The sequence below is a fragment of the Fistularia commersonii genome, chromosome 16 (assembly GCF_037954325.1).
Source record: "Fistularia commersonii isolate RoL2024-O1a breed Wild chromosome 16, RoL_Fcom_v1.0, whole genome shotgun sequence".
Classification (NCBI taxonomy): domain Eukaryota; kingdom Metazoa; phylum Chordata; class Actinopteri; order Syngnathiformes; family Fistulariidae; genus Fistularia; species Fistularia commersonii.
Genome location: NC_141299.1, coordinates 13,984,525 through 14,002,654, shown reverse-complemented (window position 1 = coordinate 14,002,654; position 18,130 = coordinate 13,984,525). Strand labels below are relative to the sequence as shown.

The 18,130-nt window shown below is 39.9% G+C and overlaps 1 protein-coding gene across 3 annotated transcripts in view; it reads right to left on the bottom strand.

The window, feature by feature from the left end:
• Nucleotides 1-3,180: 3,180 nt before the first annotated feature.
• The window catches only part of opa1 (OPA1 mitochondrial dynamin like GTPase), a 35,643-nt gene continuing 20,693 nt past the window's right edge, over nt 3,181-18,130 (bottom strand). For all 3 annotated transcript variants that reach the window (XM_086161429.1, XM_086161430.1, XM_086161431.1), the window contains 2 exons: nt 5,288-5,359; nt 3,181-4,891 (listed from right to left, as the gene is read on the bottom strand). In XM_086161429.1, coding sequence (XP_086017555.1) covers nt 5,295-5,359 — 65 coding nt within the window. In that variant the 3' untranslated portion in view covers nt 3,181-4,891; nt 5,288-5,294. The remainder of the gene's footprint in view (nt 4,892-5,287; nt 5,360-18,130) is intronic.

The window sequence follows — 18,130 nt, the reverse complement described above, 5'->3', positions numbered from 1 at the left end:
GAAAATATAGATAGAGTGTTGGGATTCATTAATTGAGGCACTTTCTTGCCACAATGGCCTGATTCATTCCGCCACGTCTTACGCGGGGAGACGCTGAGGTCATCTTGTGAATTCTTTCGGGCCGGAAAGCACGACTTGAATGGTGAGAACATGCAATAGCCGACTGCCCTCGAAGCTCCACGGATGCACTGAGAGGGGCTCGCGCATGAAAAATGTACATAAATACATTTATACACATAATACAGGACCACCAGAGGATTCAGTCGAGCTGCCTTCAAATTCAGCTCCGCTTCCGCCGTAATTTATCTTACACACAGAAAAAGAACTGAGCTTTCTGTAAGTGTTTATGTGTGTGTGTGTGTGTGTGTGTGTGTGTGTGTGTTGGGGGTGTGACGGCGAAGGTCACTGACCTCCGTGACTTGGCTAAAATCCCCACGGGCCCAATTCAGCTTTGGAATGGACCCCACAGTGCAATGGGAAGATGCCACAGACATAATGAACACAAAGGCTGATTGTTTCTCTCTGGCCGGGAGCAGCGGGACAGTACAAGATTTGTCGGCTGAAAGCAGAAACAAGCGTGTTGCTTTGGACTCAAGACAGGTCCGTCGGCGGAAAGCCGACCGCGGCAGTGTCTCGCCCCCGAAAGAGTTATATTTGCATGGATTGCTTTCATCAAATGCACATCAAACAAGCTGAAAACTTTCGATTGGTAGACTTGTGCTCAAAAGTAACAATGGAAGACAGGTGGTTCAACTATAATGAAAAGATGGAAAATTGTAATACATAAAAACAAAAAAATTGGTAAAAAGTGATACGTGATTGATGTTATGATTTTTGGAAAAAGGCAAATGTTGACAGTTGGAAAAAAGGTCATAATAAGATCAGAAATGAAACACAGGCATTCAATAAAACACTGCCTATTAACCAGGTTAATAGGTGGAGTTTTGGTTACAGACTTGGTGAATCTAATGCAGCCTTTTTGAAGAGAAATCAAAAAAAAAAATCTCAGAATTAAAGAGAAAGCAAAAATCAATATTCAAATTAAATTTTGATGTGAATATTACAGAATCCTAATGTGTGATTTTAACTACACTGCTCAAAAAAATAAAGGGAACACTTAAAAAACACATCCTAGATCTAAATGAATGAAATATTCATATGAAATACTTTGCTCTTTACACAGTTGAATGTGCTGACAACAAAATCACACAAAAATGATCAATGGAAATCAATTGTATCAACCATGGAGGTCTGGATTAGGAATCACACTCAAAATTAAAGTGTAAAAACAAACTCCAGGCTGATCCAACTTTAATGTAATGTCCTTAAAACAAGTCAAAATGAATCTGTGTTGCTTCCTGAGTGGACACTATGATTTCACAGAAGTGTGATTGACTTGGAGTTACATTGTGTTGTTCAAGTGTTCCCTTTATTTTTTTGAGCAGTATATATTACAGCACATTCCTGCTGAAAACCCAAAATCTCTTGTCAGATACAAAAAACAAAACTCAAAATGATGACAGAAATGTTTAGGAAAAAAAGCTTTGAAATAATGAATTCAAATGTTCAAATTAGCAGAGGATAAATGGAGAGTCAACTTCAATTTCAAGTTTTAAAGTTCCAAAAATGAGACAGTTCATTCGTCTACCCATCACGCTCTTGTCGGACCTTAATGGCTACAGCAAAACACGAGACAGATTCAACCCTTTTTCCAGCGCACTTCCTTCAATCCACCTGAGGACGAGCTGTCGACAGCGACGGTGTCAGATCTGATCCGTCACTGTCTTTGTCTCCCACAACCCAATCAGTATCTCCACGTCACAACGACACCAACAAAGTCGGCGCCGCAAACAAGATGGCAAACAATTGTAAACGCAGCTTCTGCCAAAAAAACACCCATCCCCACAACTTGTAGCCTTTTTTCCAAGACTTATTCAAGGTTTTCATCATATACCAACCACCACGCCCCCCCTGCCAAAGACACAGTGTCTGTGTATTGAGGTGGGGGGATTAAAAAAAATGAAGACTGGCTTTTTTTTTTTTTTTTTTTATTCTTAAGAAAAAAATGAAGCTTTGTGCCTGTCTGTTGCTGTGGCACATTTGACAGGTCTGGCGCGGCTGCTTTTGTGTCACTAGTATAAAGGGGATTGAGGGGAAACACAAACTGAACCACTGTGCTGTTGTGGCATTGGCTATTAGTCAACGTGATGGCCTTTGCAGATGCTAATGGCGTATAGTGTGTCCCGGTTGGCCTCCCTCCTCCAAGAACGTGGCTATCTGATAACACAAAGGCATTCTGCTGGAGGTTGACTTTTTCCCCCCTCTCTTTTCATGACTGCTACATAGTAATTAGGCCCGTTCCCCCTTGTTTTTGCCCAAGACAGTGGAGAAGGTGCACCGCTAAACAGCAAGTTAATTCAATATATAAAGCCTCAGGTGACGGCAGTGCTCCTCCCTACATCCATCCCCCTGCTGCCCTTTGAGCAATGTGCAGACAGGATAACAACTCATGTGAAAGACGAGAGGATACCCAGGAAGACCCGTGGTCCCCCGTCCTGCGTTTATCTGCGGCCTCCGGCTGCGGAGAGTCTTTGACCTGATTTGAGGTGATAAAAGACTTTAACACCGTCAGGTTTGACCCAGACATGGCTCAAAGGCCACAGCACTGAGGTCAGAGGCAAACGGCGATGGAATAAATGCACCGCTCTTGATGAAGGAAATTATTTTCAAACTGGAATGAACGATCATATCAAATCTAAATTGCGCCGCCTTTACCCAGAACAGAATAGGGTTATTTAATGATTTAATGCGCTAAATTTCATTTCGGTCCGCATCGCATTACTTAAGGAAGCATTTGAACATCAGCTTTTTCGTCATTAGATGACAAGTGCTCCAAAAACATCAGATGCTCCCTTTCAATGAGGCTCACTGGTGTGAATTTCATGTGTGATATGCAGCAACATCAGATTTAAAAAAACAAAACATTGTTTCTTTGTACTCAAACAATGTATTGCAGTCAGTAGAGCATGATTACAGGGTTTCCAGTTTCTTTTTGGCCTAACTTGAGCCCATCATTATTACATCAAGATATGGAGAAAAGATAGGATTGAAAACGCACGGCAAAGGCGTTTTACATTTCCATCCTCTGAACCTCAACAGGTCATGCTATGACAAGGGTCATTTTTATTTATATCATTTGTTTATTTTTTTCATTTTAAACACAAATTTAATAAATAAAGAACATCCGATGGGGTACACCATGCAAACATTACTTTCTACAACATAAAACTTGTTTTTTTCCCAACAAAGTCATTAATGTTCGGATACACAAGTGCCCCTGCGTACACGTGTTGTACATGATAGCAGCTCCACGGCCTTCAATTACTTCATCTGTACAAGAGTGCGTGGCTTAGCTATATAAACCCATATACACAGATGAATGAATGGATCAGTGAGCGAATGAATGGGGTCAACTTAGCCCTCCACCTTTTGCGTTTCGAGAAAATGCTTGGGAAATTCAGTCCTTGTCTAAAGGGATGATAGTGGAAGTCAGACAGATCTGAATGCATAAGGGTGGGTCATCTTACTGTGAACAAAAATGCTGAATGTAGCTATTTGGACTATGAATGCTGATTGTTGATCAGTTTTGAAGTGACGTCATCCTAGCTTAAGTTTACCTCCGGAAAATCCCGGACAGAGAGGGTATTTAAAATTTAGCGTAAATTCAAGGGGTAACTGTTTTGCGACATTGAACATTAGTCTGGAAACACCTGAGGATGACTAACTAGAAAAAGTAAGACCAGAACAGAAAGGAGAAGCACACACACACAAGCAAGTGAGAAATACTGAGCAAAACAGAACAGATTGAAATTTCGTTCTGATTTACAGATGATATGAGATGTACTGTTAGACTTTGATCAACTGTAATGTAATTATGTAAAGCTGATGTCATTCCAGTTTACTATCATCTGCATTAGCATTGACAAACTCTAGATGGTAAAGGTCACTCTGCTAACTGCTTATTGAGATATTTTCGAGCAATATCGGCATTTAAGTGAATTTTTGTGAGATATTTGTCGTTAACTTTCATCAGGTGAGAAATTAAAGGGACGGGGGAAATGTTAATGTGCAGTGAATATCACATACAGACACACATGAAAGAAGACAGAAGCAGAAAGTGAGTTCGAGGTATGATGACTCCATTGTGTGGATTTGGCAGACAAATTTGAATGGAAAAAAGAATTTGTCAAAAAAAGCAGTTTTGCAAAAATAATAAATTTATCTATACATAGCATTGTTCTCAAAATCAGGTACAGATCTGACACAATCCTATCAGCGATAAAAGAAAACACTGAACCTCAGAATCTACCTGCATGTCATTAAGGGGTTGCGATAACACAAGTGCTTTGGATGCTAAGTGCAACTACAAAGATCTTGTTAAGATGGCATGTTTTGAGAGCCCAAAGTGATTCAAGGTACCAAGATCCAAGGCTTTTTCACCTACGGTGCTTCAACCGAAACAGATCAGTGAGCTCACACTGGGATAAAAACACCAGCAAATGTACATGGTTGGATGTTTGACTTGAAATTAGCCTCTGATTCATGATCAGACCATGTTCGGGCTCCCATGCAGAAAGACCCCCCTTAGAGGGACATTTGCAACAACAAAAAGGAAAAAAGGAAAAAAAAAAAAAAGAGGAAGTACGAGAATGAATTCTCGCCATGATGGTCCATTTCTCCATCTGGCTCCGTGGCTATCAGGGATCCAAGTGGTGAATATTAAAATCAGGATCTGGTGAGAGGTTGGCTTGGGGTAGAGGGGGGATGAAAATGAATGATAGTTTTTGTTTTCAGTGCACTTCTTTGTGGGATCCGGGAATCAAAGACAAATCTGCAAAGAGAATAGTGAGACAGATGAACATAGATGTTATGGTCAAGATATATGGCTGCACTTACTGTATGTTTCCCAGATTAATTCAATCTACCATCAATTAATCAATCAATTAATCGCCCAATCAGACATTGTAGCTATTATGCTTGATTTAATCGTTTTTTTGTTGTATCAGGATTTTGGTCACTGCTAGGGTTGGAAAGTTAGAATAACACTCCTTGTTGTTGGAAAACTTCATGGTTTGAGTTGAAACATGATTACAGTGCTGCAGCCTCAACTGGTCATATGTCAGCAATTAAGAAATAAGTCTGCTGCTTTTATTCTGCAGCTTCCTGCTGACCACTTCCATCGAGGTAACAGGTAAAATAAATACTTCCAATGCAGATGGACCCATACCTTGCTATTATTTTTCCTTGTGAAGAGCCTCTATGAAAGCTTCAAGTTTCTCCTGGATCTCACGGACTTTCTCTGCAAAGAAGCACATAAAAGGGTACTGATTTATCCAGTATTTATTATTGTACTCATATAATACAGTAGATTCATGAAAAAAAAGCTTGGATTGAACCAGGAGTTCACTAATATACTGTATATCAGATATGAAGAATCTGAACTAAAATACTCTGCATAAGCAAGATAATACAAGTAAACAAAAAAAAATATCCAAAAGAATGATTCCTCGCGGTCTGTGTTCCACGTCAGTGTTTCAGTCTAGACAATGCGTGACTCAAAGTCACTTGTGTCCCAAGTCCCAAATATTTCCAAAAGAAATACATCTCATCCAGAACTTAATTGTTTCCTCTGTTGGAGAATATGTGAATACATCATCGGTATGGATAATTAAATTATTTATCACACTTGAGGCATATGCCACAAGTGGCAAAGACCTTTCTACTGTATCCAAGAACGAAAAAACTGAACAAACAGGAATTTTCCACATAACTATCATTGTTGCGTTCAATAGTAAAATTGTATGTAAGAATGTATGTAAGCAGGTCAAGTCAAAGATTATATTTTAGCGGCAATCCAAAGCAATGCTGTTTCATGACACTTAACATAAAGAGGCTGTTAATCATTAAAAAAATAATTAACAGAAAACCAACATTCCCCAATATGTATTGTATGATTGTGCGTATGATGAAGGTGCTTTTTTTTTTTTTTTTTTACTGATAAAAATTCCCCCAAGTTTATGACCAAAAAAACAGATGGTCTTTCTGACAATGAAGGCCAGACCTCACGACAGACCTCCTTCACACGTGCGAAGATGAAGGCTTGTGTACCCAGTCACATTTAACTCAGACCACATCAAAGCTCTGCCTCTCGTGGTATGCACCTCCCAGACACGATGCTAATAGAAAGAAAGCAATATCATAACCACAACACTTTATTCAAAGGGAGGATCTACTGGAAACAGGCAGTCATCTCTTTCCAGGATTACCGCTCCTATTGTCAAGACACTGCATAGGACGAGCAGTCCTTCCACCCAGCATGTACGGTCACACGAGATGAGCAAGACATCTAAAGCGGCCTTAAATCTCTGATTAAACAGCGGCTGAAGGAAGTCTGGGAGCCAACACGGAGAAAAGGGAAGCCACAGCTCCCAGTGCCAGCTGTACCTCCAAGCACGGCTGGCTCTCGACTTCCTTGTTACCCTTCACTAATCTGCCCCGATCTGCCCCAAGCACAAACTCAAACAACGGGCTCTGAAGTGCAAACGAGCACTGCTCGATCATGATCAATTGGACACACGAGGTGCAACTGATCGTTGTTTGTTTTCCTACGAGGGGAGCAGATGCAAACACTGCTTTAAACAGAATCTGTTGTTTCTGGGAAATAAATCACGGCGGTATGGATCTCAGAGCAAATCGGTCCAAAGTGTCCATTTCAGGTCAGCAAAGGTGATAACTACATGCGTGCTTTGGATGTGAAACTAAATATTATACTCAGAGGCTTTAGTGTGGCTGCTTTGATGGTAGCACGGCTGCTGAGGTATCCTTTTTCCCGACAGATGAAATGCTCGCAGCGGTTAAGAGGGATTCAAGCACACCCCCACACATGTCCTGAAACAGTAGCAGAGCTGAGGACTGCCGGATAAAAATGGGAAGACTCGTACACACACACACGTACACACACACAGTGTGTGCATACGAGTGTCCAGTGAGAGTAGCAGAATCATGCCACCTCCACTTCCTTTCACCCTCCTACACACACTCACTATGGGCAGGTGGGAAAAAAAGTTCCACCCTTTGATACTCGGTTAACGCACTCTGGCTGAATGGCAGGGCCGATAGGGGAAGATTACAACTCCTAATGGAGGCATTAAGGGGGCCTATAGAGCACACTGACAAGTAAGTGCAGCAGGTGTGGGGCTGAATGAAACCTAACCCTGCAGTACACCATTCCAGCATGCAGGGCACCGCAGGCCACGGCTCAAAGGGGACTGACAAAATAAGCCATGAGGGCTGTGTGCCCAAACCACAGGACAACATAACTCAATCCGAGTCAATCAGAGACGGATTACCAACATCTGTCCGACTTGATGAAAAGGAGTGCGGAGGTGTGGGAGGGGAGGAGAAGTGGGTGGCATTTTGATTGGTGTAAGGAAAAGACGATCATCCGAACTTGGGGAATCCCCTGGTTCAGGCTACAAAGCTTCGCCGGGTTTTGATGTGGGTGACAAGAAGGTGCTCCCTTGAGCATGTGTGTGTCAAATGTAGACCGCTTAATGTGGGTCAGACATTAAGGATCCTGCCAACTGTTGGGCAGAGGCAGGAGAGCTCTGCTGGATCACCGCGGACAGCACGATAACAGGTTAGATAAGATGTTGGTGACTAGAAAAGTCCACAGAGCCAGAGCCCGAAACCAATACTTTTGTAGAGACTTCCTTTGTGGTTGAATCATTTTCACCTGTGCAATTGATGAACAAATAAGTGGAAAAATAATAACATTTCACATGCTTAGAAAATGCTTCAATTTTCTGCTTTAAATCGATATACAGTAATCAATTATACAAAATTAATTTCACCTTAGCAAAAAAATTGGATAATTTTCATATAGACTCTATGACAACAAATTCTTGTAAGGATGGACAAACATCAAAAATTAGAAGTGATTTAAAATTGTGTTCAGTGGCCTGAAAGAAGCATTGTAAACAAATCCAGGGCTAAAAAAACCTGAACTGTTGGAAAACAAATGAACAAGAAAAGAGCTTCAAACTATTCAAGAATTATTGTTATCAAATATTTTAATCAGAGATAATATCTGAAACAGTTGAAAACAACCTTAAATGTGTATAGTAATTACCTTAAGATTAGAATGAGATTATTTAAACCAAAAGACTGAAATTACCTAAAATTCTAATTCTATTTTATTGAAAACTCCTATCGTAGCACTGTAACAGTTTTTTTTTGCAGCCTTGACTAGACTGGGAAATCCCAAATTGATTGGGCTCTAAAATTGTTTGACAAGTTGAGAAAAGTCGTATTTGTTACTAGGCAACAGATGCTGAAGTTGACAGATAAGATTAGCTTGAATAGTTTTTTTGTTGTTTGAGAAATGCATTCCAATATGTTGTTAATGTTGCTTCAGTTACTCCAAATTTGGAAAAATCCTTTTAATTTCAACAAAGGATGTGTCATACATGTATGTAGTGGAGATGAATATGTAATTAAAAGTAATTCCATTATGCCTGTTTTTTTTATATTGAACAGTTTTGAGATTCTGGGCACATGCAGTACATGTTTTGTCAAACCTCTTCTGTCCAGTGTGTTTGTCTTTGCATATTGATCCACTGATCATGATGAGTGATTCTAAATCCTTCAAATATGAGTTCCGTTATGGATAAAAACGTATCCGACTTGAGCAGATCAATTCATCAATAATCACTGGATGTGGGATGCTTAATGACTTTAAAATGTGCCTCCTGCAGCGTGCAAACGCCCAGCAGACCATTGGTGATGGTGAATGGCAGCTTTCAGGGGGGGCTAATATTATGTGACTAGAAAACTGTGAGAAACAGATATTTATTTCCCCCTGTACCATCTGTTAGCCACCAAAGAGCAAGAAGAAGAAAAGGCCAAAACAAGGCCTTCTTTTTAACCATCCTTTGGAAATGCTACAGAAAACAGTGAACATTGCCTGTTCCTTATGAGCAGGGGGAGTAGAGATCTAAAACTCCTTTTTAACTCATGTTTACCTAAGAGATGAGCCCCAAAACACAGTCATTCAACCGCTCACCCCTTTATCTGGTCATGAATATTCCCATAATCCTCTGGCCTCTATCCCAGAGGCCCCTTTTTTTTAAGATGCTGGGTGTTGTGTGTGTTGCAAAGGGTGGAGGGACCCTCACCTATTGAGAGAAAGAGAGAAGCCCAATCCCTTCTTTCAAGGCCTTCTCCTGGCTGATCTCCACATGAAATGATATCTCATTCACTCTTACTCAGGAGTCCAATAAGCTTGCTTGGGCTGAGGCAGAGGCAGAAGGAGAGCTGAGCCAGAAAGCCTTTAATTGACCGTAATTAGACTGTGAAACTGCCTGGCCCTGCCGGACAAGTAGCCTGCATAGTGAGAGGGGGGAACAGACTACAGAAAAAGATGATGGGAGGAGGACAGAGAGGCTCACAGCTTACTGTGAGGAAGAAAAGAAAAATCCTCTGTCAAGGAGATAGACATTCTTCATCAATTGATGTGAAGAAGGGGAACAAAAAAAAGAGAAAGTGACTGCTATGAAAAAGTGACACCAGAAATATTTCAACAGATGAAGCTTGGTGAAAATATTGATGCCGGTTTGTCAACCAGTATTGACATTTTCCCAACGGTGGCAGAGCGTGGTCACTGGAGGGTCTCCAGCTCTGTTTGATGCCAATCTTTATTCTGTTTGATTTGTCATCGCAGCTGAGATCAGAGTGTAGGTATGGACTTTAAACAGTTAAAAGCTATACTATTCCATCTCTGAAAGGCAATCCCTTAATGTTTCAAACTCAAAAGACCCTTTTCCCAACATGCTGCTTGATTCGTCACTGAAACTGGATTGTCACACTATAAAACCTGGTTCATGAAAGATGCAAGCAGCTTAAATGCTGTGTCTGTGACACAGCAATGAATCAGACCTCAAACTCCTCGCTCTTATCTAGAAAACAGATGCCTGGAGAGGAGGAGAGCAGCCCGACATGTGAGGGACATACGTAGATTTGAACTGGTCAGAAGACTAGGGTCAGCCAGAGGCCAGACTGAGCAAAAACAGCATGGCGATGAGAAAAATGCTTTGGAAATACCAGGTGACAACAGTGATCGCCTCTGGGTTTAATGGACAATCATTACTTGTTTGAGAGAGGTTCCTGGGAATTTTCACAAGAAAGGTTGCAAAGAACCAGGAACAAATTCAGCCTAAACACTAGTGGGATTAAGTGAACTCAAACTGTTACTTGTACCAAAGACAGTAAATAGTTAAAATGAGCTTCCCGTAATTTCCCTTAAAACAAAATGTCTAGACAGTAAATCTATTGACTCACAATCTAAATTGAAGCCGGTCAGATGTCTGAAGTTTTCCGAGGCAAACCTTTTGCCTTAAAAATGGAAGTCCGTGATGACAGTAAGTGGTAATCAATCTCAGGTAACCACATGGGCCTGAGGATGCAGGGCTGTCAAGTCTGCTTTAAAATGAGATCCTGTCATAAAATTTCCCTCTGCTGAAAAGCCACAGGTGTGAGCAGTCATTCTCAAGAAAAAACAGATAACCAATACATGAAAAAAGATTTACAGAGTGTGGTACACAGCTTAAACATGTAAACAGCTTGGAAACACAAACTTGCAAAATCTAGAGGAAGGGCCCCAAAAGGCACATGGAAATACTGACTTAATCCGGCTGATAACCACAAATCCAAACCAAGAATCTGTTTTTAATTGACTTGACTCTGTCTCTGTTTGACATGGAGCTGACCCCAAAACATCTGATCAAAAAAGATGAGAGAGAGAGATAAGACAGTCAAGCTCCCCTTTCCCCTTGAGGAAATACATTCTCCAGCTGCTCCAAGCTCCACACACCTTTACATCAACTGAGTGCAAAGATGACAGCAACACACCTGGAATCTTGAGCTTGAAGTAAAGGCTTGTTGAGGCCCATAGACTGGAGTTACTGGACTACTGGCATTTACCATGCATTTATACAGCAGAAGGGATGATATGAAGTTGCTACTAATCATCAAAGAGGAAACAATTTACTGCTTGAGTTTAGAAACTGCACTTTACTGGGATACTAGGTATCAATACTAACTTTATGTCTTCCAAACTATATTGTCAACTATCTATTCTTTGGAATCTAAAAGATGACTTCATAGTTATCATTTGCTTAAAAGACCCCTGCATCATCCATTGATTGGTTGTCATTTAAAAAACATTTATAAAATGATTTTTTCATCTTTTCAAACTAAGATTTTATAAGGCCAGCGTTACTGAATCACAGAACATGCATTACGTCTTTTAAAAGCTATCATACAAATATGTTTAAAAAATGCTTAGAATTTTAGAATTTTAAATGCAAATTTTGTCGATCAATTGAGTCATTTGGAATTTACCATGATATTGATCAAATCTGTCTTAGATCTGTTAAAAGAACATTTGAAATACAGAGATATGGATCATAATCTTTGAAAACACAACCAATAAAATAGAGATTAATGGCTCTTAAAGGATAAGAGCGGACATATAGCTCAGAATGAAAGACCATTGTCTTTTATTAACATATAAAAGACAACTATCATAAATTTGGTCACAAGGCTTAAAAAATAAGGTAAATACATTTCAAGCTTTTCCACAGAGGGCAGCAACTAAGGACTAGGACGTGCAAAAGTCTGCTACATGCAGCAGGAACTCAAAATTAAATCATCTAGAAAAGTAAATGAATAAAATTATTAGGAAGACCAATTGAAGATATGCAAGGTCAATAATCCAAACTCTTTTCTTAAAAGTCCTTGACTTATGATTGTATAAAAAAATGTTAAGCAATCCCCAATTTGTCACTGGGAAAGGGATTTTATTATTGTTCAAATAATAGAATTTCGATTGACAAGTCCTTCGTATGATGCACTATTTTACAAGATTTTACGACGGCTACAACCAGTTATTTTGATTGTCACATCTTCAGCGCTGCCAGGGGGACTCAAAAATGCAGCATGAGAAGACAGAGTAATGCACAAATTAAACAAATTTAAAGAATGGAGTTTTATTTTATACATTTTCTCTTCTCAGTTTTCTCTAACAGCAAACAAAATGACAGAAAATGTTTCTGCGCTAAAATGAAACACTTATGGTCCTTGTTAACAATAGCTGCTTGACTCAAGCTGCAAGCCACATTTCAAACCAATTCAGATTCTCATTCATCTTTTCTTGACTGCCTGTCTGAGTATGCTTGTTTCCTGTTTAGTTTGTTTAACAAGAATTATGGGTTCAATGACTATCCATATGCCCCGAACAAAAAGAGAAAAACAAAAAACAAAAAAAATTGGCACTGGTTTCACTAACATTGACAAAGCTGAACCACATTTTCCTGTTTTATGTGTTTTGTGGACTAAAAAGTGTGACCAAACCTTCAATTAGTACAGAGGTTTGCAGATAATGGGGATCTCTTAAACGCAGAGCAATGCCATCTTAGTTCTTGGGATGGCAAAGCTTTCAAAAAGGCCATAAATTAGAAAAACGTGTCATTTGGAAAATGTACCTTTTAGTTTCTCACTGCATTTGTACATTTTCCGCAGTTTTAAAGTTTTAAAAAATGACTCCAACCGAAGAACAGAGAATACGGGGGTCTTGTACGTAGACAACGATGCAACTGGAAAATCTGTCTGAGTGAGCTGACAAAGCAAAAGTGCAATAACTAAAAGCTAATCTCTCGCTTAAATTTGCGTTGCCATTAATAGCTAAAGTAGTATGAATCCTGAGGTCCCCAAATGAAATCTGAACCAGCCACACGTAAAAAATGTCCAAAGACGCGTACAGTACGTTGCACACTCCAGTTACTTTTTGCCTGAATACAGACTCATGTCTGCACACAAACACCTTAAGATGATACGTCATCCTTTACAGCAAAAGAGAACAGAGGAGCACTCCTCAGAGAGCCCTCACTAATCACTGTGGAAGAAGCTGCTCAGAGGAGGAGGAGGAGATGAAAGGAAATGAATTGAGCGTGAGGCTGAGAGGGCATTCCGGTGTGCAAGCCCAGACAACCACAGCGTTATTGTATTCTGCCTCTACACAAGAAAAAGGTAGAGGGGAAAGTGACTGCGTGCACAAACACGCAAACACTTTACGCATTATCACTGTTCTTAAGTGCACCGACAATGATACTTAAAAACTATATCCCTAAAGGAGCCCTAACATAAAGGACACCCTCGAACGTTGTCATTTAATGTTGCACCTGTTACAACAAAAGGCCTCCAAGTGAAGACATTGATGATACTTTGGCTGCCAGCAACAAGATGTGTTAACAATGGATCAGTGCATGATTTAGGTGTTTTTAGAAACAAAAAAGTGTAATGATAACATGTCTTGCTGATTAGAATTTCATAATACTTAAACTCTACAAGCACTAGGCAATATATTAGCTACTTGATTAAAGTAGTAAAGCATAACTCAATAACACTGCAAGAAATTTACTTTTGAGGTTTATATAGCAATCCCCTCTTTTTGAATTTATTAAAAAGTCATTAGTCATTTATTGGAATCAAGCTTTAGCTTATAGCACAAAACATTGCATTTGGAATTGTGATAAAATTCTATTTTTCTCAGGTAACAAGCAGTTTTTTTTTGTTGCTAAATTACTTGGTATAGGCTTTGTGGAATAACTACATGACAAAACTGAGTATATAATAAAACATGTCTTCAAAGTATATATGCAAAATTAGGCCAAAATATCCCAACCAACCAAACCCAACTGGCCTGACTGGGGGAAACACAATGGAGAAAAGCTTATATCAGTATAAACAGCTACTAACAGGGGAATAAAAGCTTTGAATCAAAGGTGGATGGTTGCAATGCTTCAATTCAGCTAAACATTTATAGTGTGTTGGGGGATGAAGGTCAAATAGTGGCACAATCTGAAGTTCGTCCATCCCTCCATCCCTCCATCCCTCCATCCATCCATCCTCTGCTGCTTATCCTGCACTCAGGGTTGCAGGGGATGCTGGAGCCTATCCCAGTTTTACAATTTGAGTCATAAAGCAAAAAAAAAAAAATCTAATTCATCATCAATAATTCCTATCAGCAGCTTGCTTAAAGACGGGAACTGTGGTATAAAGATATATATTCTTGATGCAATAAAAATAATACATTAAACAATTTGATAATAATTGCTGACACAAGCCTTCCAGTAAATGGTAGAGAAAGCCTCAGTGAGCTCATATGAAATATAATATCTTACACTTCATAAGAGTAACTATTCTCAGAACACTCCCTTATAGTGCAGTTTCTAAAATCAGGCACAGTCAAAATTCTTCCAGTGCAAAAACACAAAACAAAGTTTCTGTGAGGGGCAATGAAGCAGCCAAGCGACATCCCAGTGGTGTCCTAAGAGGCCTGTGCTTGCACGTCAGGGGCAGCTTTGCTCCAGAGATGGCACAGTGCCATACAGCTGGTCTGGCACACGCTGACTAACGGATGCGTGCGCGCGCGCGCACTCATGCACGCACACACTCATGCACGCACACACTCACACACCTTTCAGATGCACTCTGAACCACTGATTAGCACTGCTTTCAGGATCTCACTGATGCACACACCTGACCTGTATTTGTAACCTGAGTACTGCAGGTCTGTCTGCGGGTAGAGGCAAATAGGGCTTAACAAGAGACTGCCCCTGGGAGCATATTTCAGCTTTTGTTATGTGTGTTTATCTTTTCTACCAACTCCAATTTTTTTGTCTTTTCTGTTCTCACAGGAGTTTATTTCTCAAATGAAGGTGCAATCTGCTGTTTACCCCCATTTTTAAAGGTGTGGTGGAGAAAGAAAGCTACAGAATTCTCAAGACAGAATTTGACAAAGGCAGTGAAGCAGTGAAAGACGGACCCACACCTGTGGGGAAAGGGAAAGTAATCCTGCTGGATGAAATACGTGGTGCTATCAGCTTGGTGACCTGTACGGTCAGACGTTAGGTTAGGCCTGAGGCAACATGACCTGTTGTCTTTCAGTATGATGGATAACGGGGGGCTAAACAGGTTTGAGGGAGGATGAGTGTACAATGCCTTCAGTAAGGTTTATTAAAAATAAATAAAGGCTGTAACTCCATAAGACCCCTTTCGGACAAACAAAAGCTGTGATGCTTTCGTGAACTGTCTATCGTCTGTGTGACAGATAAAATTACAAGGTTGTCTCATAGAACCCGGGGATCGATACACGACTGTGGTGCAGCTCTACAAATTCAATGCTTTCTGCCAAATTCAAACTTTAAGTTAGAGCAATTAAAACATGCTAATGCATAAATGAATGGGAAAAGCTTTTGCACAATTTTAGGGTTTACAATGCTTGTTCACTTTGTGCTTTGAGGCATGACTCCGAGTCAGCCCATCTGCAAAGCAGTTCATTCTACACTGATGGACCCACATATCCACACAGGCGGCATTATACAGAAAGCCCTGTGCGGTGCAAGTGTCAGAAGGCTAATGACCCAGATCCTCCGCTCACCCAGTAACTCAAGCTGACAGATCGACAAAGCTGAAATTCTGGAACACAGATTTTCCTGGCAGTAGGAAGGGGGATGTCTGACATTGCCAGAAAAAAAAAACAATAACATGTGAAGCTATAAGCTTATGCATTGAGACACATTTAAAGAAAATTGTAAGAGCGAGCTAAAATACAGCAAATGATTTGATTTTTTTCCAATCACAAATTCTTGTGATTCATTTATAGTGCTCTTGACAAATAATAAAATTAGTATGATAGCGTTTCTGCAGTGGCTCTTTTGATAACTTGGAACTTGTGAATATAGTTTGCGGGAATACAAAACAGTCAGAGAAGTGAATGGCAGTTACTAGACAAAAGTTTAGAATTTATGTTTGGAAAACAGAAAATGTCTTCAACGGTAGGCATTTCGTTGACAGAGGACGACACATGTATTTTACATGTAAAAAGGTAACTAAATTGCAACAGCTATTTATATATGGTGATATTTGATATAGTGATATGAAGTGTCTGCAACGTGCATCCTTGGAAAAGATCGTAATCAACCTGTCTAATAAAACATTATAGTCAGGGAGGTCTAGGTAAAGGAGTTCACTGATGCATGTTTGTTCTAAAACTTGTGTTGGAAAACATAAATCGAGCCCCAAATCATTTAAATTATGCCAAAAAAGGCAATGTGAATGTCAATTTTGATTACAGTTCTACATGCTGTTTCTCTGCAAATATATATGAGCTATTTATAAAGAACAAGAAATATTTGTGCCTTTGGGCAGTCAGTAGTTAAGTGATGCAAAAGGAAGGAATGTTTGTTTCCATAACTCATGGACATGGTTAACCATACTCAACATCTAGAACTTCGCAACACTAGCTAGAGATTGGGTGGCCTTTAAAAAAATGAAAATAAAAAAAATAAAATAAAAAAATCAGAATTTTGAGAGCAAACAAAACTCAAACAAAAAAGTCTCAAGTTTGAATCCCAGCTGGACAGTACTGTCTGTTCAACATTTGCATGATCTTGGATGGGTTTCCTCAAGGAGCTTTGGGCAGAATCCAACAAGCAGAATCACATAATATATAATTTGTTCAGTCACAGCCCTTGATCAACATATTGCCATAGAATTGGGGTTAGTGCCCACAGATTTGCAGCCACTGATTTTTCAAATATTTACTTTGTAATCGAGAGGAAGGCAAGCTTAAGGCCACATCTAGCCCGCACCGCAGCATTGCTTACCCTGGACTGTGGGGCCTCCCATCGACTACAGTCTTGTAAGGTATTTACAGTTGTAGGATTTATTTGACTTTTTACATGCAATTACTTAGTGAGTACCACTAGATGGTGCACCGGAACTACACCAGACCTTTTCCAATGCCTAATCCCCCTCTGTTCTTGACCTAATCGCAAATGCATGTCACCCAACTCAACAAAATGTGCTGACAAAGGAGCGGAAAATTGACAGCAAGTGTCAAGTTTTTTAACAAAGAGTGGACAGCAAATATTTTTTTCAACAAGGTTAGCCGCTAACTCATAGACTCAGCAAAGAATTTTTTATCCATCAATCTACTAACCAAGATGTCAGTTAAAGAAACTTACCCACAAACATACAAATTAGTAATTAAGCAACAAAGGACAGATAATTTCCAAATTCCCCATGCCAGCGATGTTGGGAGAAAACCCTCAACATGCAGGAGAATCTGGTAACCTGCTGGGCAGGCAGTATGGAGGATATGGTGGTCGATACTTTGTGCTATTTCCTCTCTTAGTAAATGAGGAAGAAGCATCCCAGAAATCACAACTGATAGGTCTCGGGTCTGACTGTCTCAAAGGAGATGTTCCACTCCATCAAACTGGAGGAGTTTCATTCCTCCCTGAACAAGACAAAGTCTCCAACACACTGACAGCTGGTAGGAGGATGCTCGGGTTATCTGGTACTACTCCTGTGAGTAGATCATATGTAAAGATCCTGAACACAAATGCCAGAGTCTGACTCAACCAATAACACATGATGCTGTCTTGAAATGTCCAGAACAATACTGCCAGCACATTTTGATGTGCTGTCAAAAGAGCCTGACAAACCACAATTTTCCCTTGAAAATCTGTCAATGGTAATTTGTGTTTTAATGTATAAATGTATTAATTAAAAGGTGCACAATGAAATGTGAGGAAACTCCAAATGCATTTTCTATATTATGCAACCAAAGGTCTGTCCCGCCACACAGTTAAAAAAACTGCTGCATATGGCCCTGCAGCGAAAAAGTTTTGCCCAACCCTGGGATAGACCAAGAAAAGCACACAGCTGCATTACATACGCAAATGGGTGTGGAAACACGTGCACACACACACACACAGACACAGACACACACAGACAAACACAAAAGCATCTCTGTCTATTATGTTTCAAATTATCACCTATGAATATACCCAACAAATATGAAGTAATGATTTACAGTATTTTTCGCACTATGAGGCGCACCTAAAAGCCTTTAATTTTCTCAAAAACCGACAGTGCGCCTTATAATCCGATGGGCCTTATATATATGGATCAATATTGGTTAATTATGGCTATCGTAGTCAGG